Source organism: Podarcis muralis, chromosome 14, assembly GCF_964188315.1.
Source record: "Podarcis muralis chromosome 14, rPodMur119.hap1.1, whole genome shotgun sequence".
NCBI lineage: Eukaryota > Metazoa > Chordata > Lepidosauria > Squamata > Lacertidae > Podarcis > Podarcis muralis.
In genome coordinates this window covers 55,157,335-55,178,112 of record NC_135668.1, presented here as the reverse complement: position 1 = coordinate 55,178,112, position 20,778 = coordinate 55,157,335, and the positions used below count along the sequence as shown (strand labels likewise).

Below are 20,778 nucleotides of genomic sequence, written 5' to 3'. Positions count from 1 at the left end.
CTGTTGGCCTCCGTGGCAGCTCCTGGCCAGAGAGCTCTGGGCTCCAGGGATGGCATCACATCCTTGTTTGGGGAACGCAGTCGAGGGCATGGACAGGAGGTGTGTTCTGCCTTCGGCCATGCTGTGGAGAGACTCTTCTGCGAGGCAAGGCAGCCTCTTTCTCCCAGTCGAGTAGGGAGGGGGCAGAGGCTTCCCAGAGAGCCTCTGGACGTTTTCATTCCTGTTTTCTCAATAGCATTGCTTAGTATGAATCACTTTGATCCTTTCTTCACCCCATCCCAGCCTTGCGCCTTGGGGCATCTCCCTCAGGCCAGACAGCCTTCTGCACTGCGGAGAGGCTCATGGGCCTTCGCTTCCCCTTCCAGTGTCCTTGGCAATTAACTGGGTGGCTCCTATGACAAGGACAGACAACCTGCTTTCTCAAGTAGCAAGCGTGGAATGCTCTGTTTCAGGGGGACAGATTTCATTTTCATGTTTTAAAAACTGACCACGAGCAACTACATGTCACAGTTGTATTTGGCTCTGAAGTCCACAAAGTTGGCTCCCTTGGGAAGTTGTTTCCTGGGAGGTTTTTAAGCAGAGCTTGGATGGCCATCTGTCAGGGATGCTTCAGCTGAGATTCCTGCTTTGCAGGGGGTCCCCCGGTAATGGCCCTCAGGGTCCCCTCCAGCTCTACAACGCGATGATTCTATGAAACGGCATAATTCCCTGAAATAAATGTGCCTCCTTGTCTAAAGGATGTGCATCGGTTGCAGGGCTGACTTTGGAACTCTCTTGGGTGGTTGGGATGTGTGTCAACATGGCTACAAGGCCAAGCCGGGAGTGTGGCCCAGCCTGAGACACCACTTGTGTGAGGGACGGGGTTTGAGGACCCCCAGGTCCCCTCTGGGGCCTGGTCTCCCTCGTGTGTGAGCTCTGACCTTTGCCTCCCTCCCCTCCGCTTCCAGGATTACGACCTCTGCATCAACTGCTACAACACCAAGAGCCACGAGCACAAGATGGTCAAGTGGGGCCTGGGCCTGGACGACGACAGCAACAGCCAGGGGGAGCAGCAGTCCAAGAGCCCCCAGGAGTCTCGCCGCCTCAGCATCCAGCGCTGCATCCAGTCCCTGGTGCACGCCTGCCAGTGCCGCAACGCCAACTGCTCGCTGCCGTCCTGCCAGAAGATGAAGCGGGTGGTACAGCACACCAAGGGCTGCAAGCGCAAGACCAACGGCGGCTGCCCCGTCTGCAAGCAGCTGATTGCCCTGTGCTGCTACCACGCCAAGCACTGCCAAGAGAACAAGTGCCCCGTGCCCTTCTGCATCAACATCAAACACAAGCTCCGCCAGCAGCAGATCCAGCACCGGCTGCAGCAGGCCCAGCTCATCCGCCGCAGGATGGCCACCATGACCACCCGCAATGTGCCTCAGCAAAGTTTGCCTTCTCCTACCTCAGCCACGCCGGGGACCCCCACGCAGCAGCCAAGCACCCCGCAGACGCCCCAGCCCCCGCCCCAGCCCTCGCCCGTCAACATGTCGCCAGCCGGCTTCCCTCCCGGGGCAAGGACTCAGCCTCCGCCCCCCATCTCCGCCGGCAAGGCTGCTCCCCAGGCCCAGGCCCCCCCACCGCCCGCCCAGCCACCCCCCGGAGCCGTGGAAGCAGCGCGGCAGATCGAGATCGAGGCAGCCCAGCAGCAGCAGCAGCAACAGCAACTCTACCGGGTGAGCAGCAACGGCTTGCCTCCTGCCCGCGCAGGAATGGGGAGCCCGGCTGTGGGCGCCGTGAACCCCCTGCAGGCGGCTGGCATGAGCGTGCCCCGGCCCAGCTCTGTGAGCGGCCCCCTCATGCCCAGCATGCCAGCCGGGCAGTGGCAGGCGGCCCCCCTGGCCCCGCAGCAGCCCCTGCAGCCCGGCATGCCCCGGCCATCCCTGCCCCTCGCCACGCAGCAGGCAGGGCCCGGCCCCCGCATGCCAGGCGTCCAGCAGCCCCCTCGCAGCATCCCCCCCAACGCCGCTCTGCAGGAGCTGCTGCGGACTCTGAAGTCTCCCAGCTCCCCGCAGCAGCAGCAGCAGGTGCTCAACATCCTGAAGTCCAACCCACAGCTCATGGCGGCTTTCATCAAGCAGAGAACAGCCAAGTACGTAGCAAACCAGCCTGGCATCCAGCCCCAGCCCCAGCCGGCGCTGCAGCAGCAACAGCAGCCTCCCCCGCCGCCCCCTCCGCCGCCGGCAGGCCTGCACCCTCAGACCGGCTTGCAGAACCTGAGCGCCCTGCAGGCAGGCGTCCAGCGGCCAGGCGTCCCGCTGCAGCAGCCGGGAATGGGGGGCTTGAGCCCCCAGGGCCAGCCCATCAGCATCATGAACCCGGCCCACGGCGCTGGCATGGCCAGCATGAGCCCCCAGTACCGGGAGATGATCCGCAGGCAGTTGCTGCAGCAGCAACAACAGCAGCAGCAGCAGCAACAGCAAGGAGGGGCTGGGCTGGCTGCGCACGGCCAGTTCCCACAGCCGCAGGGCCCGGGCGGAGGCTACTCGCAAGCCATGCAGCAGCAGCAGCAGCGGATGCAGCAGCAGCAGCACCTCTCCATCCAGGCGGGGGGCCTGGGCCAAATGGCCCCATTGGGACAGCTGAACCAAATGGGGGCGCAGCCCGGCCTTGGCGGGGCTGAGGGCAGCGCCAACATCCAGCAGGCCCTGCAGCAGCGGATCCTCCAGCAGCAGCAGATGAAGCAGCAGATGGGCTCCCCGGGGCAGCCCAACCCCATGAGCCCCCAGCAGCAGCAGCAGCAGCAGCACCTGCTCTCAGGACAGACGCAGCCGGCCCCCCACCTCCCTGGGCAGCAGCAGCAGCAGCTCAGCGCCTCCCTCAGCAGCCAGGTGCGGTCGCCCGCCCCGGTCCAGTCCCCGCGGCCCCAGTCGCAGCCGCCACATTCCAGCCCGTCCCCCCGGATCCAGCCCTCGCCGCACCACGCCTCCCCGCAGACTGGCTCCCCGCACCCGGGGCTGGGGGCCGTGGCGGCCCTGGCCGGCCCCCTGGACCAGCAGGGGCACCTGGGCACCCCCGAGCAGCAGAGCGCCATGCTGCCCCAGCTCAACCCGCCCAACAGGAACGTGCTGCCCAGCGAGCTGTCCCTGGTGGGCGACACTACAGGGGGGGACACGCTGGAGAAGTTTGTGGAGGGCTTGTAGCGGCCGTCCTCCCAGGCCTGGACCTTCTGCTCCTGAAACACGGACCTCTCCGAGCTGGAGGGCAACCGGGATGGGGCTGGTCTGTCCTGGACCCAGCGGAGGATGAATTGCTGTTAAAAAAACAAACAAAGAATATATAAATATATATATTTTTTGTTAAAGCCAGCCAGGTGTGGTTAAAATATCTGGTCTCTCTTTGTTGTTCTTGTTGTGGGGAGGGGGGTGTTTGTTTTTTTAGTTGTTAACTGTTTGTTGACTTTGCTTTTTTAAAGGGGGAGAACAAGTCCATTATAGTCATATTTTTATTTGTACTTCCAAGACTAAGCATTTGTGTTTTAACAGAGAAGAACAATAATCTTCAGAAACGGATTCCTCAAATAATGCCACATTCTAATGTATTCTGCTCACTTTCTGGCATTTGGCAGAAAGGGTTTTTTAAAATTCTATACTGAACTCTGCAGATATTTGAAGTATTATCGCCCCTGGAAAAGATGAGAACGGACTCTCGTGCTCGCACACACACAGACACACCTGTGTTGCAATGTAGAAATCGTTGCTTTGTTTCTCGGATAAAAACTGGTTTTAGATTTACAAAGAAATGAAATAAAATAGGGATGATCACTTCTTAGGCCATGCTAATTTTAATACAGAAGAAGCATATTCTTTTCTTTAATTCATCGATGTGAAACTTGAAATGAGGAAAAGCAATTATAGTGTAAATCATGCAAGTTCTAGAATTACTATAAATATGAAAAATGCAAGAAGATTCAATCACTGTATAGAATGGGAGGGGGGGACAAAACTCATTTCTTACTTCTATAGCATATTGTTAAATAAACTGCAACAGACAAAAGGGTGGTCCTTCTTGAATTCATGTACATGGTATTAACTTAGTGTTTGGATTTTTTGTTATGAAAAATGCTGTTTTCAACATTGTATTTGGACTATGCATGTCTTTTTCCATTGTATATAAAGTATTGCTTAAAAGTGATATAAATTACTGAAGTTTTTAACATGTATTCTGTTCTTCAAAACCCATGTAAGAATGTTTAAGGTTTTTATTTATTTATATATATATTTTGGATCATGTTCTTTGTAAGACATGGCTAATTATTCACTCATCACATAGACCCAGCCAGCGGTACCTTGCAAACAGCATATCTGGTCTACAGAGCCCATCTGTGTGTGCCTACGAAAGGAATAGAGAAGGGCAGCCATAGGTTTCACAGTGGTTTAGTATTTGGAGATGTTCATTCGTAAGTGTTAAGTGGAATAAAAGAATTATCTTTGCTTTTTCTAAAAATCGAAAATATTAATTTTGACAGAGACCACCAATTGGGAGTTAAACATTAATTTTAGGATCCAGGAAATTCACCCAATACAAATTCCTGATTTGAAAACCAAGGGCAAAATTCAGGGCTTTCTGTGCAGTAACTGATGCAAGCAGCCCTCTTCCATCTCCTCTTCGATGTTGGACAAGCCAGTATCACGGGAGGCTGCTGCTGCAAGCCTCTTGCCTCATCTGTAGAATCCAATTTTTTGGGCCAGAAAATGGTTAAAAACAAGTTGCCTTTTTCATGTGTTGAACATCTGGCTTGCTTGGTTTTGAACGTGAAATACGTGCTTCCTTCTATCTTTGTGTTGGACTAGGAACCCAAACACACAAGTGTTTCCCAATGCTAGCTGCAGTCATCTCGTCTCTGATTTTCTAAACTGGACACCTGCACACCAGACTGCTGGCGCTTTGGGTTCCTCTCCCTTGTAACAATCTTCTTCAGCAAGCAAGATGTCCAGTCTGAGCTGTGGTCGGTGGGTACAACCCAAGACATGTTTAAAAGGATGGAAAGCCCTAATGCTGTGTCATATTGTATACGTAAAAAGAAAAGCAAAAACCTATATTTGTGATCAAAAAGGAAGAAACTTGAAATGTGCTGGTGTTTCTAATAAAGCTGGTAAAAAATGCTTAAAGGGTGGTTCCAAGTGGCTCAGGGCCCTATTGGGCCAAGTGGAAATTTGAAGGCAACTCACTCTTCCGACTGCTATTTCTGCCCGGCTTCTGATGTTGAAGCGGAAAAGATAGAAAGCAGCAGCCACCTATTGCATGCAAGCTACCATTTTCCTTGTAAGTAGCACATCTCCAGCCTTTGTAGATGGAAGCAGCCAAAGGATGGACCATCACAAAGTTTTAGTCCTATGGAGTTTTTAGTTACCTTTCGGGGTTGCGGCAACAGACACCCAAGCGCATTTGATGCGAGTCAGACCTCTTGCATGCATCGGGGCATGTTTCTGCCTAAAAAGGTTTGAAGTGCTAGTGTGAAAAAGAAAGGGTAGATTCCTCATCAACTCCCGTGCCCCCCCCCCAAAAAACCCCTCATAAACTTACTGGTTAAAAAGCTGCTTGTGTGTTCTATATAGAATCCCTGCTAGAGCTAGTTAAAAGTCCAAGAACAAGTGACAATTTGCAGTGCTCTTGGCTAGAGAGATGTCCCAGCTTTACAATAAACAACTTGCACTGAATGCTAGTCCTCTGAAGGGCATATTAGACAGTCCACCAAAGTTCTTAAGGACAAGTGATTCTCAGAAGAGGCGGCCAGTTTTGTGCTAGAAAGAGTACAAGGCCAAAATGGCAATTCATTCGATTCTGAGCTTCCAGCACTCTTCCCTTTGGGAGATGCCTGTGCAGGCAAAGGGGCCTGTTGCAGAAGCACAGCCACTGGGAACAACGGCATGTGCATCATTTGAAAACAAATCCAGGCTCCAGTATAGACTAAATGGCAGAAACAATATAAAGCCTCTCTCCTGCTCTAGAGTAAGCTTAAGACCGCCAACCCGTCCTCAACTCCATCCTTATAGAGTCAAACCTCAAACGGCTCCGTTATCGAACATTTTGGCTCCCAAACGCTGAAAACCCGGAAGTAAATGCTCCCATTTTCAAACGTTTTTCAGAACCCAAACGTCTGACACGGCTTCCATTTTGAGTTTCCCTATTGACACAACTAAACAACAACAACATTGAATTGAGGCTTCCACTTTCGGTTTTTGAATGTTTCAGAAGTCTTCTGGAACAGATTATGTTCGAAAACCGAGGTTCTACTGTATGTGAGCAGCTAGAAATGCAAGCCCCAATTCTCCCCCCTTGGGACTAGCCCCTAGCACCAGACCACCTTCCAAAAGATGTGGGTTGCACAGCACTTGCTGGAGCTGACAGCAGTTGTTCAGACAATGGGGAAAGCAGAATGTTGGGGGCAGCCTGAGGAAACCTCTCGCTGTTCATCCCAATTGCTTTTAGTGAAACATATTTATTACACAGGCATGTTACACCCACATGTTTAATGGTTGGCACAGATCAACGGGTACAGAGGGATGCTCAAGGTGAGCCACACCTAACAACCCATAATCTTGGCCAGTGAACACAGGCTGAGACGCGGCAGCAGCTGCACCTGCAATGAGGAGGCCCTGAAGCAACCGCAGTGTGTTTCAGCGTCTCTCTTCGCTCCCCCCTCAAGCCGCTCCAGGGACCTGCTCTGTACAGCTTTGAGCTGACGGCCACCAAAGAAGCTGTTTTCTCCCATGGTGGAGCACAGTTCAGTCCGAGTGCATCATCTAAGCGGAAGGCTTAGTCATGTCTTTGCCACAGCTCTTCCAGTCAAAGAAAAATCACACACACGCGGAAGTGATAAGAGGCAGCTGAGCGGGCAAAGCACCGGCGGTTCCACCATCAAGGCCCATAGAAACTCCTCAGAACCGCCGTCTCCGCTTTTTGGAGTGCCGTTGCTTCTCCCTCCGGGCTTCTGCAGTCGTGAAGGTAATGCAGTGCGCGTCGAGGAAGTCCATCAGCTTGCCCATTGCAATCTTGACGCCGCTTTCCTTCAGTTCTGCCTGCAGCCCAGCCAACTCAATGGGCTGGTACAGGAGGATTTGGCGGCAAAGAGCCGGCTTGGAGGTGAGGTGGCGCCGCAAGGCTTCTACTTTGTGTGCCTCGCGGGCTGCAGCCTGAGAAGCCGGGACGTGCTCCTCCTCTTCCTCCTCGACCAGCGAGCCGAACTCCATTGAAGAAGAGCTGAGAGAGAGAGAGAGAGAGAGGGTCAGAAGCGCTTCCCTTCACTGGCCCTTTGCGAGGAGTCAGGGTCACCACTGCTCTAGCCAGAGGACCAGGCGCCACACAAGGAGAAAACATAGGAGGCAGATTGTTGGCAATTTAGCAGACTGGGAAGCAGGTTTTGAGTTATTTACTCGTTTCATAAAATGTATACATCACTAGACTGTAAACCACTTTGATGTTTAAAGTTTTTTTTAAACAAAATAAAACAATAAAATTACCAGTAAAACATTCAATAAACTAAAACCAAATTTAAACACACACCCCTATTCTGCGTGTCCAGACAGGCTCATCTAAAGAGAAACGTTTTTAGCAGGTGCCAAAAAGAGGACCGTGAAGGCGCTTGCCTTGTGTCCAGTGGCAGGGAGTTCCAAAGTGTAGGTGGAGCCACGCTAAAGGATTGGAGTTCTTAAGAAGACAGAACCAACCCTGTTGCAGCAAAAGTAACAGCCTGCCTAAGCACCATTGGAAAACCACTCCAGCCTGGCTCTGGGCACACAAATCCACTTCCTAAGTCTCTCTGCTCTTCCTGTGTTTCTAAAGAAGCCCTGATTCCACCTCGGACAGCGAAAACTCAAAAGAGGGCAGAAGAGCAGAGGGATGGGATGGGGATGGGGGGGGCTGGTTTCAGCTCCTGAGCAAATTCCCACTGAGCAGATAATGTGGAGACAGAGGGACAGGACACAGTTTCAAGGGGCGAGAAAGGCTGGGTTTGGGTTTTGGCAGCCTGGCCATTGTCTGGGCAGCTGTGTTCAGCGGCCTTTTCTGGCCAGAGGGAACCAGCAGGAAGGAGCATGCCACCCCCAGCCAGCCTCCTACCTCTGGGATGCTACGGACACATCACTGCCAGTCCCTGAAGACGCAGTTGATTCCTGGGAGGCCGTGGGCGCAGAGTCCTTGGTGCTTCCTCCAGTGGGAAATCCTGTTGGAAGCGAGGCTTTCCCTTGCAGCGGCCCTGCAGCGGGGGGCTCAAGCACCTGCCCAAGCCCCTCACGGCTTCCGCCAGAAGGATCCCTGAAGCCGCCGACAGCCTGGCTTCCCCCAGCACCCTGGCGAGGCTCAGCAGATCCGGGCAGCCGCTTGCCAACGGGGCTGGAGGCGACGGCCAGCCTTCGCTTCCTCGGGACTGGCTGGGCTGGGCTGTGGGGCAAGGCCAGCTGGGAGGCCACAGCCGCCTGTTCCTGGGGGTTGGCTCTGGCCCCTTGGTGAGTGTACTGAAATATCTCCTTCAGCTTCAAGATCATCTTCCGCTTTGGGAGAGCACGGACTCCAAACCTGAGAAGAAACAAGAGACAGGCGGTCACAGGGGCAAATGCTGCAGCCTTTCTCTCCCTGCCGGAGGAGCCTGCCCCCCGCCACCCGACAGCACCCACCTGTGCAGCTCCTCCTTCAGCTTTGGGGTCTCCATGACGGAGTAAGATGGCATTGGGGTGGGCGGAGCTGCCCTCGGCGTCTCGCTCCCGGCCTCAAAGGCAAGATCTGGAACAGAGCAAGGTGGGCGCAGCCCTCAGGAGGTTTAGCTGGGCTGCCCGGCGAGGGGAAGGTGACCAGCAGGGCCAAAGGGGCTTTGCCGGGGGGGGGGGGGAGGTCTGGGCACCAAGTGGCCAAAGAGCCAATGCCACACAGCACAAGCCCAGAGCCCCATGCCAAGTGCTCCCCACCCTCTGCTCCCCCCGGCTCCAGAGCGGCCACTTACCAGGCGTTCTCTGGGTCAGAGGAAAGACCTCGCTGCTATCGGAGTCTTCTCCTGTCGAAGCACCCCTCTCTCCGAAGTGGGGGGCAGCTGCTTCCCCAGCCATGGGACTCCTAGCTGGCGGAGTCCCCAGCGGGGTTGGGGCATTTGCTGTCAGAAAAAGAAGGCTGTCCCCTTCCTCCGAGCGACACAGGGAGTCCTCCCCAGGCACAAGGGGGCTGCTCTGGGGCCAAGGGGCTGCTGAATCGAGCTCCTCTTTGCTGTCGCCCATGACCACCACGGGGCTGCTGGCAGGCTTCTTCCGGGCAGACGGGGGTCCCAGCAGAGGCAGCCTGGTAGCGGAGGTGGGTGGGCTCTCTCCAGCCCCTTTAGACCCCTGCTCCTCAGTCCCGGGGGCCAAGGTGGGCTTGGCCGGCTCTGGGCGGCTGGAGCTGCACCCGCCCAGCAGAGGAGTGTCTGGCACTCTCCAACTGGAGGCCTCTTCCCAGCTGTCTTCTCCATTGCTGGCCAGCCTCAGAAGCAGAGGACTTCCTCCACCAGCGTCCCAAAGCTCCCCAGGACCCACCTCACGGGCGGGCGGAAGGGATGGGCTCTGCCCACCGGAAACGTCTGCCCCCCCTTGGCTCGACTGACACTGCAAGGCCCCTGTGCGTGGCCCAGAGAGGGCCGCTCCGGCAAGCTCTGCCTCTTCATCAGAATCCAAGAGCACAATGGGGCTGCCCTCCGAGGCCCCACGGCCGCCCGGGCTGCAGCCAGGACCTGGGGTCTTGTTCCGCGCAGGCCGCTCCAACTCGCTGTTCGGAGGGGTAGAGAACAGGCCCCGAGTGCTCAGAGAGAGGAGTGCCAAGGGGCTGGTGGGTGATGCCGGCCTCCGTTTGGGAGAGGAGGATCCCAGGGGCAAGAGGTCCCTCGGGGGCCCCTGGAGGAGGCCAGGAAATCCCTGAGACGCAGGGCCTGGGCTGGCTGCACTGCCCCTCTGCTCCTTGGCACAACGGCTCTGCTGAGAGAGCCCAGAGCAGTCACCCTGGGTGGCAGGAAACAGGACTGCCGAGTGCTCGTGCTGCTCTGAATTCTCCTCCTCCATCTGGGGCACTCTTCTGGGGGCAGCTCTGAGGGGGGGGCCTGGGCCACTGGCAGCAGCAGCTGGCAACTGGGACTGTTCCGGGCAGAGGCTTCCTGTCCACTCTGCCGTAGCTGCCCTGCCCTCTGCAGGCTCCTGTGGCACCTTCCTGGGGTCAGCGGCTCCCTTGCGGACGACGGGCCCATCGTGGGCAGCTCTGCGCTGGGTGGCAGCAAACTCGTAGATCTGCTCCAGCTCCTGCTCGCCCACTTCCTCGCTGTCGGCTTCCTCCAGCTGTCCGCCCTGCAGCAAGGCTTCTTCCTCTTCGTCCAGCCACATGGACTTCAGGAGCCCCTCAAAGGTCTCGGCTCTGTCCTCTCCTGCCTCCTCTTCAGCTCCAGGAGCCCCCGGGCCAGGCTGGCAGCCAAGGCAGATGCCAGCCAGTTCCGTCACTCCAAACCTGAAACAAAAGAGGTGCGTGCAAATGCGCTTTCAAGAGGGGGGGGAGTGTCTCCATCAGGCATCAAAGTGGAAGTCAGCCTGGGGGGGCAGGGGGCAGGGAGCAGGGCCCAATCCAGCAGGAGCCCACCAACCTCCTGGCCAAAGCAGCCACTTCCGACAGCACATGGCGAGGGACGGAGACGTCGGCCGTGTAAAGGTAGCTCAGGAACACGCCCAGGGCCTCCTTCGACACATCGCTCAGCAGCACCCGGCGGGTCCCTGCTCCCCCTTCTTCAGCCACGAGGAAACCTTCGCAGCCAGCCTGCAAGAGACGGAGGATTCTGGAGCAGCCAGCGGATTGGGGCACCTGCTTTGAGCATCATTCCCTCTTGCCAAAGTGCCCCTAAGCAGCCTGGCTGCAGGCCTACAGGGAGAGCTTTCTCTTCCTCCTTGGACGAAAGGCAAGCTCCAATTCCTCCCCCTCCCCCTCGCCCTTTTTGGCACCCGCTTCTCTTGGTCCTCCTTGCCTCCTCTCTCCCCTCAGCCACACGCCCTCCTGCACAAGGAGCTCTTGCCTGCAACAGCGCATGGCTGCTGGGTTCTCTGCGGAGCAGACCCTCCTCTCCTGTGGCTCCTGCGCTGGAGCAGCAAGACCCAAAGGCTGCAGCGGATTCTATCGCCCTCTCCCAGGCAGGCAACACGGCTGGGCTTCCTCCTCAAATCTCAGGTGGCTTTGGGGAGCCAACATGAAGAGAAAATGGCAAGGGCAAACTCTCGCTCCTTGCCTGATACCCACAGACCCAGAACCCAGGCCAGGAACAAGGAGACCCCTCGGGGTGATGTGCCCCCCAGCCGCTCCTCCTTACCATTTCCATCAGCTGTGGGCACCGTGCATAAAGCACAAACAGGTGTGCATAGAGGAGCTCCCCAGTGTCCACCTGAAACTGGACGTCACTCAGGTGAGGGTTGTTCACCATCCCTCTGAAGGCATCAGCCAAGGAGCCCAGCGGGAGCTGAGAGAGAGGAGAGAGAGAGGGAGAGAATGGCCACACTCCACCTCCTGCTCCAGCTCCTTCCTGGAAAACAGCAGGGGCCAAACAGACCTTGAGGAAGGACTGCAGTGGGGCTCAAACCCCCCCCCACCCCCCACATGCAGAGGCACCCAGATTTCCCTTGCGCATCCACAAGGGGCTCAGGGGGGCTTCCTCCCAGGGGGTTTCGGGATCCTCTGCTTCCCAGCTAACACAGTGCCCCCCTTCCAACCAAACATGGGGGTCTAACCTTACCATTTGAGGACAGCTCCTTTGGGGCAGCTGCTTCTCCAGTGGTTGGAGAAAACTGCTCTGCAGAACGTCGCCAGAAAGCCAACCTTGACCTGGAGCAAAGGGAGAAAAACACAGGCCCACAATAAGTAACCCGACGACCGGCTCTGGGTCTAGGCAGGTCTCTGCCCCCGTCCGCAGCCCAGACTCCTCTTTCCAGGCTCAGTTCTGCGCTGGCCGGCCCCTTTTCCCCAAGGAAGTCCTTGCTCACCCGGCCCCTCCTGCTGCCACTGGGTTAGGGTCAGCCCTTCTCCCGCCAGCTCCACCAGGTCCTGCAGCGCCTCTGCATCGCCCGGTCGGCCAGGCAGCCTCTCCCTCGAATCTCCAGAGGCGCTTCCTGGGAGAAGCACAGCACCAGCCGGTCCCTGCTCCCTCTCGGCCGGTCTGATGGTCCCCGAGGATGGCAAAGCCACACCCAGCACAGCTCCCTGGAAAGGAAGGTTTGGGGTGCAGACATGAAGTTTAGCCTCAACACGCCAGAAGCCAGCCCAAATGGCAACACCCACCATCTCTCAACCCCATATATATATATATATATATATATTTGCTTTCGTAGATTTTCACGGGTATAGGTATGCAGGTTTTGGTGTCCTCGGGTGTCTTCCCGTGTAAAAGTTGGGGTGTCTAGGCGACGTTTCGACGAGGTCTCACTCGTCATCTTCAGGCTGGTGCTTTCGGGAAGACACCCGAGGACACCAAAACCTGCATATATATATATATATATATATATATATATATATATGCAGGTTTTGGTGTCCTCGGGTGTCTTCCCGTGTAAAAGTTGGGGTGTCTAGGCGACGTTTCGACGAGGTCTCACTCGTCATCTTCAGGCTGGTGCTTTCGGCTTCTTGTTACTGGAACAGAGCAGGATCTCAGTGTTTGAGTTCCTATAAATACTGATGAGGAGGTGTGGTGTATAGCCTCCAATGTTCTGGGCAGAGAGGAAGTTCCCAGGCTAGTGTGCCTTTTCTTCTTTTGTTCCTTAATTGCTTGAGGGATATCATGAGTGATTTCTTGAGTGATATCCTGAGTACCACTTAGGTGGGTCATTAGGTGTGGATTAGTTGCTAAAGCCTTTGTGTCTTGACCTCTTGAACTTTGTGAAGAGTTTAGTTGTGCTCTGGCTTGGCTACGTGTATAGGGGCGAGCTGTGGTTTTGTGGCCTGTGCCAGCCAGATCTGTGTAGGGATTGCAGGGGGGTGCAGCATCTGGAGGTGCCACCATGGTTTGGCTACTGGATGGTGTCTGTAATTTATCTGTGGGGAGGGTCTGGGTTTGGGTCTGGTGTGGTTGATTGGTGATGGCGTTCTGTGTGCCTCTGGATTTGGTGTCTGTTTTTGTGGGGAGGGCTAATTTCCAGATGTCTGGCAAGCGGGATGTGTCGTCACGCTTGTTCATGTTGTGAGGGTGTTTCTCTATCTCGATGGCTTCCATGATTAAACTCTTCACAAAGTTCAAGAGGTCAAGACACAAAGGCTTTAGCAACTAATCCACACCTAATGACCCACCTAAGTGGTACTCAGGATATCACTCAAGAAATCACTCATGATATCCCTCAAGCAATTAAGGAACAAAAGAAGAAAAGGCACACTAGCCTGGGAACTTCCTCTCTGCCCAGAACATTGGAGGCTATACACCACACCTCCTCATCAGTATTTATAGGAACTCAAACACTGAGATCCTGCTCTGTTCCAGTAACAAGAAGCCGAAAGCACCAGCCTGAAGATGACGAGTGAGACCTCGTCGAAACGTCGCCTAGACACCCCAACTTTTACACGGGAAGACACCCGAGGACACCAAAACCTGCATTCCTGTACCCGTGAAAATCTACGAAAGCAATATATATATATATATATATATATATATATATATATATATATATATATATATATATGACGCTCGGGTGGGATACACATTCACAACCCGCAGTGGCACATCTGGGCATGCACAGGTTGCGATTCAGCGTTTCTGCGCATGCGCAAAGCACGATTTAGTGCTTCTGCGCATGTGTGACCACCAAAACCCAGAAGTAACCCGTTCCAGTACTTCCAGGTTTCGGAGGTCCATAAACCGAAAAAACGCAACCTGAAGCATCTGTAACCTGAGGTACGACTGTATGTATGTGTGTGTGTGATTTTTATTAAATTTCCTGTTTTACAATTTAAAGTACTCATTTTTACATTCTTAAGATATCAATGACTTCCCTTCTTCTCTTTCCATGGTTCATTTTGCATATCACAAATCCCTGCATATTTTACAGAAACTATACCATTCAGTATTTCATTATCACAACCATAACTTATTTACACTGTTGAATTTATCTGGATGCTGCCAGTGTTTTCAGCTGTACACAGGTATTTCCCATACATCCAATAAATGTTTTCCAATCTCTTTAAACATATGTTCTTCTTGTTCTCTTATTCTATGTGTTGAGTCTGCAAGCTGCGCATATTCCACCAGTTTACGTTGCCATTCTCCTTTAGCTGGGACCTCGCTCCTTTTCCATTTCTGGACGGCATCTCTCAACCCTCCTAGGATGGAGGTGTCTGATCTCAGGCCGAGGAGCGGCGTCTTCCTATCTGCCTGTGGGCAGCCAGCCCCAGAGCACTCAGGGGAAGAGTGAGGCTAGCCCCGAAACAAGGGGGCCATTTCATGTCCAAAACAACCCACCCACCTCCCCTCCCCATTCTGCCTGGAAACTAGAGCCAGCAGAGGAGGGGGCTAGGGGTCACCTGCTCCTCCCCACCTCAGGGCAGAGCATCCTGGGCCTGCTGAGACCCCCTCCGTGGTCCAAGGCCCCCCCCACACACACACACACCCCAGAGGCAGCAGCAGGAAGAGACTGGGAACCAGGAGAACAGTCAGAAGGAAACAGAAACAGAATGAAGCACTCCTCTTATACAAAAATCTCCAAATGGGTCCAAACTTCAATGTCTAAAACTCCTGCTAGAGGACAAGGATCTAGAGATTACGCTAAGGGTGGCTAAATTCTGTGCAACTGCCATAAAACCTAGGGAACAAGCTGTATTACCAAAATGATTAAGGTTTTAAACGATAATTAGGTTATATTTTAGTGACCAAGATTTAATATATATTTTTAACTCCCGCTATATCTGAATTGTCTCTGTTATACCCAATTGCAATTCAATGTATCCCTGATTTTCCTGATATTGTAAGTGACCTGGAAATGGTCTGTGACCATAATAAAAAAAATCTATTCTATTCCAGAATGAAGCAAAAGTGGAGGTCCCGGTGAATGATGGACACAGATCTGGCCTCAACGGGGCAAGTTGAAGCCACCAGTGGCACTTCTGGGAAGCTCCTTGGCTGGGCCAGGGTGTCAGAACCCAGGAGTCCTGGGCTCCGTTGCTCCCTGGGTAGACGGGGATCCTGTGACTCTCCCCTCCGCTCCTCCTCTTCTCTCAAAGAGCTGCTGTGCACAAACTGCACTGGGCTCAGCGGCACTTTTCCGGGGGGGGGGGGGTGTTGGAGAGGCCCTTGCTCAGGGCTCTGCAGGGAGGGCAGCCCCAAGATCAACCGCCCAGAAGGAGCTCCCGTTTCAAAAGGGCTCTCCAAGACTGGATCCTGAGCAGGCAGTCCCAGGAAAGCCAATGTGCAGATGAGATCCCCTGCACCTTGCCAGCCTGATTACTGAGCACCTAATAAGCAGGCAGAAGTTGGAGCCCCCCCCCCCCCGACACAGACACCCACCTCCTCGGGCGTCTGCAACAAAACAGAGCGGGCGAAGTCCTTGGCCTGAAAGCTACCCGGGGGACATAGTCTTGCCAAGGAGCTGGCTTCCCACAAAGAGCCGTGGGCCCCCCCTGCTCCCTGGAACAGCTCAGCACCCATGAGGCGGCTGGGGGGGAGCTGGGGGGTGCTGGGGAACTCCTCCTCCGCTTCGGAGAGCAGCTGCGCCACACGAGCCTCCATCCTCCGGCGGGCCTCCTGGGGGTCCTGGGCCAGCAGCAGAGGCAGGCCCAGCTTCGCTTGGTTCTTCTTCTCTAGGAAGCAACACACAGGGAACGTGTCTGAGAGCCACGGAGGAAGCCCCTGCCTTCCCCCACAGCAAACGCTGCCCAGGCCTCCAAAGGGCAAGGAGGAGGAGCAGGGGGAGGAGCAGCCCCAATACAGCAGGGGCCACAGCCGTTCCCCACATCACCCTCTGGGAACAAGGGCATTTCGTCTGAGAAGCTTCTGTTGAAGGATCCTGGCAGGAGAGGGTCAGAGAGGCGGAAGGGACCCCAGGGGTCATCCAGACTAACCCCCCCCCCCCCCCGCAGTGAAGAAATCGCAACCAGACATAAATGCAGGAAATGGACATGCTAAAGATCTGGCCTAGGGTGAAGGGCACCCAAGAGCTGCAGAGGCCCACTCCCGCCAGCAGCTTCCTGGCACAGCAGGCCGAAAGCAGCCCATCTCAGCGCTGGGCTCTCCCTGGCATCTCAACAGGATAAGATGCACTAAGGAAAAGGTTCTCAAGAGAGCTGCAGAATAAGCACACTTCCAGAGGACGTAGAAGGAACCCGCGAGTTGCCTTGAGCCCAGAAGCCAGAGGCAGCCGCCAGAGACCGGTTGCCTTCCGCCAGGAGCTCACCTGCTTTTCGGGGCTTCCTGCTTTGCAAAGCGGTGTCCTGCCTGCTGCTGGCCAGCCGTTTGGTCTTCCCCTCCTCCCCCTCCTCCAAGAGAGAGCGGGACATGGCCATGGCAACCAGCAGGTCCTCCGTCGCTCCATCCACCTCGGCCACCGCCTTGCGCTTCTTCGGCAAGCGTTGCGCGGAAGAGGCACCTTTTCGCTTGGACCCGCTGGACAGGGCAGGAGAGGTCGGTTAACCCAGCTCAGGAGCTGCAGTGGGCAATAGCTGCCCCCCCTCCAATCTGAGTGGACCACCCTAAGCGTCCTGCAACACCCCTGTCTACGGACCAGGCTGCCTTTCAGAGGGGAGGTGCTCCTATCTCTGCAGACCAGGAAGCTCCCTCCCTGCAGGGCCGCTCCATCTCTAGCACCTGAACCACCTCTTCTGATTCAAGCAGAGCTGGGTGGGTGCCAACCACCTACTGGCAAGATCTCACTCCTGACGATGACAGCTCCCAGCTGCTTCAGGCAGACATGAAATAGGGCAAGGAACAAGAGGGTAGCAGGAGGCCACAGGAGCTGCCCCGTGGTACCAAGCAGTGCCCTCCCCAAGAAGCACTTTCAAAAAATGGTCTTGGATGCAGCAGCAAAACTGCTGGCCTCCGATGTCCCCAGTGCCCACCTCCCTGGGCCGCTCCAGAAGGACAGCAAGGTCCACAGTGCCAAAAGACCAAGGAAAAGGAGAAGAAGGACCCTTCCTATGACAAGTGTGACGTCACCAGCCAGGGTGACCAAGCCACTTCAGCACCACTGTAGACCAGTATGAAGTAAGCAGCACATAAGCGGCACACAAAACACTACCAAACCATTCTACGTTCTAAATCTTATATTAATAATCCAAAAATTGAGAGAACAAGGTACAAGATCTACAACAAAAGCCACTAACAGAAAACTTATTCAAATTGTGTCTAAAAGGAAGATTCAGTCTTTAAAGTTCCTTTAGCCAGGCTCCTGTAGATATCATCAAAGGTAAGTTTGATCAAACGAAGTGTCAGTGATGTTACGCACAAGTTAGACAGGGTGCCAGCGTTTGTCACCTGTTTCGCCCATGAAGAGTCTATGGCTTCTTCAGTTTTCTGTTTGTGGCTTTTGTAGTACATCTTGTACCTTGTTCTCTCAATTTTTGGATTATTAATATAAGATTTAGAACATAGAATGGTTTGGTAGTGTTTCGTGTGCCGCTTATGTGCTGCTTGCTTCATACTGGTCTACAACGAGAACTGGCAGCCCAGGTTCATTTCTTCAGTACTTCAGCACCACTGAGCAATCCTGAAGGCAGGTCAGCGGTTTTCTCCAAATATGCTGCCCTGTCAAGTCCCAAGAGGAGGAGGGCTGCTCAGAACTTGGGGGTCTTCTCAAGAAGGGGAATGGGCGCAGCACCCCCTCCTCCCCTCTGCCCAAGTGAAGCATTAATTGCACCCCAGCCCCCCCCCCTGTGAACCCCCCCCCAGCTCACTCAAGAGGCCAAGAGGAGGAAGAGCTTCACTGAGCAAGACTCCACATCCGAGGGAGCCTGGAGGGGACTCTGGACTCACCTCTGGGCGACTGGGGGGCCAAGGAGCAAGGTCTGCTGTTGCTGCTGCCGTACCGCCTGAAGGAGCAGCGTGGGGGGGACCTCCATCCTGGCAGCGCAGCGCTTCAGGTGGCTGCCCCGGCTCCGGAGGGAGCTGAAGCCCTTTCCGCAGATGGGGCACTCGGGAACAACCGGGCCCCTGGCAGGGGGGGCAGAAAGGGGGCCCTCCAGGTCATCCAGGCACCTGGAGGAAAAGCAGTCTCTTCAGGCAGGAAGCCCTCAGAGGAGAGGAGGACCCCCGCCCCACCCCAGCCCAGCTGCTAAAGAAGCCTTTTATTCTTTATTGAGGTTTTATTCATATTTGATTGAACTCTTTAGTAGATTAAATAGAAAAAGGGAAAAGGAAAAAACCATGGAAACGTAGTTCATTACAAACTATTGTTTCTATACTATAATGTATATAATAACAATAATAATTTTTATTTATACCCCGCCCTCCCCAGACCAGGCTCAGGGCGGCTAACACCAGGTACAAAAACAATTGATTAAAATACAACTTAAAAACAAGATTAAGTAAATATGTCAACAGGCTTGTTTTTTCTCTCACATATACATCAGTTCATGAGTCACTATGGTTTTGATAAATGCTTTTCAGCCTTTCCCGAAGAAATGAAAACAAGGCATGGAGCCACCGCTGTTTAAGGTGAAGCCCAGGAGAAAATGCAACAGGTGAGCCAGGAGACACGGAGGCAGCCACTCAAGAGCAACAGGGATCGCCTGGCCAGCTGCCCCCCTGGCTGAGTCTCCCAGCAGCGCCCCCTCCCTCCAGCCGTCTGCCCAAACCAAGGAGCCCCCACCTGTTGACATGCTGCTCCCTCCGGACGGAGTTCATGGCAGAGAGGTCCTTCTGGCAGATCTGGCAGAACACCCAGCCGGCCTCCTCCAGGCTTCCCGGCTGCAGCTCCGGATGAGCAGCCCCGTGGCATCCCAAGGACTGGACTAGGGGGGAAGAAGAGAGTCAGCCCCAGGCCCCCTGGCTCCCTCAGAGCAGTGTCACCCCCGGGACACCCTGGGCAGGGGGCTGTGGTCTGGTGCCTGGGACAGTGCCTCTGTGGTGCAGGAGGAGCCTGGAAAGCATTTTCCAAGCCTCAGCTGTGACGTTTGGACAGCGACCAGCCTTGGGACCCAGACCTTCAATCCAGCAAGCAGGTTTGGGCAGGATCCTGTTTTCCTTGGATGCAAACGCTGCATCTGAGCTGGGGGGGTGAAGGATCTGCCCATTGCCAACACCACCACCCCCAACACGTCAATACTGAGCCATGGCAGGAAACGGGGCAGTCCTGACACTGACCGTCCTCGCAAGCGGGTGGCCTCCTGGCACGGTCCTCCTCCTCCTCCTTCCTGGCTGAGGCGCCTGGCAGCACCAGGGGCTCCAGGGTCACCTGCACGGATCCCTGCTCCTCCTCCGGCTGCCCCTGCCAGGGGCGGCTGCATCTTCCTCCTCCACCGCGTCCTCCTTCCTCTGCTGCTGCGTCTCCCGCTCTTGGAGGGGCTCCTGCCGGGGAAAAACCAGGCGGGCTCCATTTGCTGCTGCAGAGAGAGGAGCTGCCCCCTGTGTGTGTGTGTCCCCCAGGCCCCCCAACCCACCAGAACCCCCAGAAACAGGCTGACACACGCCCCCCCCGTAGAGCTTATTGGTACGACCCGCCTGAGCGAAGACAAAGGAAGCGGGTCATACCAATATGCGAAGCGGGGGGGAGTCCAGACGCCCCTGAAGGGGCTCCTCCGCCCCCTTCTCCGCCATCCTCGGTCTTCCCGGGGGCCTCCGCCTCGTCCCCGCGGGCAGGAGCAGGGGGAGGCGCGCGGCGGCGGCGACCCCCCTGGGGACCCCCCGCCAATTTGAGGCGCCCGCGGCGGGACTCCCGGAACTCGTCCTCCGAGTCGCCCATGGGCGGCGGAGTGCCTACCGCGCATGCGCTGCTCGCGGCCGGAGGACTCGCCATAGAGACGCAGAGCGGAGAGCGGCCGGGCTGGGAAGCGGAAGCGCCTCCCCGCCCCCAGAAGGGGTTCCGGAGGCGCCGGGTGGGGCGGCGCGGTGCATGCCGGGACCCGGCCTGGGAGCCGATGGGCGGATCCAGCGCTGCGCCGGATGATGACGCCACCGAGCCGAGACGCTGTAGTTTTTGGACTCCAATTCCCATCATCTTTAGCTAGTAAGACCAGTGGTCAGGGATGATGGGAATTGTAGTCCGAAAACTGCTGGAGACCCAAGATGGACAACACTGGACTAGATGACCCTGGGACCCCCCCTCCTAGGATTCTGCGGGTGCATCCCTCCCCATGGACTCGGCCTCGTCTCCCCTTCCAGACCCCCGGCTGGTTCTTGCCCAGGTCCAAGGGCGGCCGAGGCTTCCCTCTGGGCAGAAGTCTGGCTGCTTGACTTGCCCCTCAACGAGGCAGCTGCCTGGTGTAGCCAAGGGCCAGGCGAGCTCTCCAAGGGCCAGGCGAGCTCTGCAAAGCCCCCTCTTCACCCGGACTGGAGTGCTGCCCCTTTTGCAATGCACAGCAACTGAGAAAACTGGAAGGGGGAGTGAGAGACCCCCCGACACACACACCATGAGGAGTCTCCCCTGCACGTCACCAAACCATTCACTCACATACATTTCCCTGCCTTTCACCTGTCAAAGCAAATCCTCAAGAGAAAATAACAGCAAGAGAAAATAACAGTGACATCTCTGCAAAGGCATTGATTGCATCCGCAAAGGGAGCTCAGCTCAGGAGCCTGAGACTCCAACAAAGGAAAACAGGGAAAGTGTCAATACCAAATGTAGCAATTCGCTGATA

The 20,778-nt window shown here is 55.5% G+C and overlaps 2 protein-coding genes across 4 annotated transcripts in view; one reads left to right on the top strand and one right to left on the bottom strand.

Annotated features, from left to right (window-relative positions):
- CREBBP (CREB binding lysine acetyltransferase) overlaps nt 1-5,132 on the top strand; it is a 62,629-nt gene extending 57,497 nt beyond the window's left edge. For all 3 annotated transcript variants that reach the window (XM_077918770.1, XM_077918769.1, XM_028707139.2), the window contains one exon: nt 948-5,132. In XM_077918770.1, coding sequence (XP_077774896.1) covers nt 948-3,170 — 2,223 coding nt within the window. In that variant the 3' untranslated portion in view covers nt 3,171-5,132. The remainder of the gene's footprint in view (nt 1-947) is intronic.
- Nucleotides 5,133-6,485: 1,353 nt separating this feature from the next.
- SLX4 (SLX4 structure-specific endonuclease subunit) lies at nt 6,486-20,153 on the bottom strand. Its single transcript, XM_028705885.2, has 14 exons — nt 19,673-20,153; nt 19,286-19,489; nt 18,792-18,933; nt 17,957-18,178; nt 16,383-16,591; nt 15,497-15,789; nt 11,997-12,213; nt 11,750-11,838; nt 11,330-11,476; nt 10,616-10,785; nt 8,966-10,482; nt 8,643-8,748; nt 8,089-8,544; nt 6,486-7,230 (listed from the first exon to the last, which is right to left on the bottom strand). The coding sequence occupies exons 1-14, from the start codon at nt 20,136-20,138 to the stop codon at nt 6,909-6,911; spliced, it is 4,560 nt and encodes a 1,519-aa protein (XP_028561718.2). The 5' UTR covers nt 20,139-20,153; the 3' UTR covers nt 6,486-6,908.
- Nucleotides 20,154-20,778: the final 625 nt, after the last annotated feature.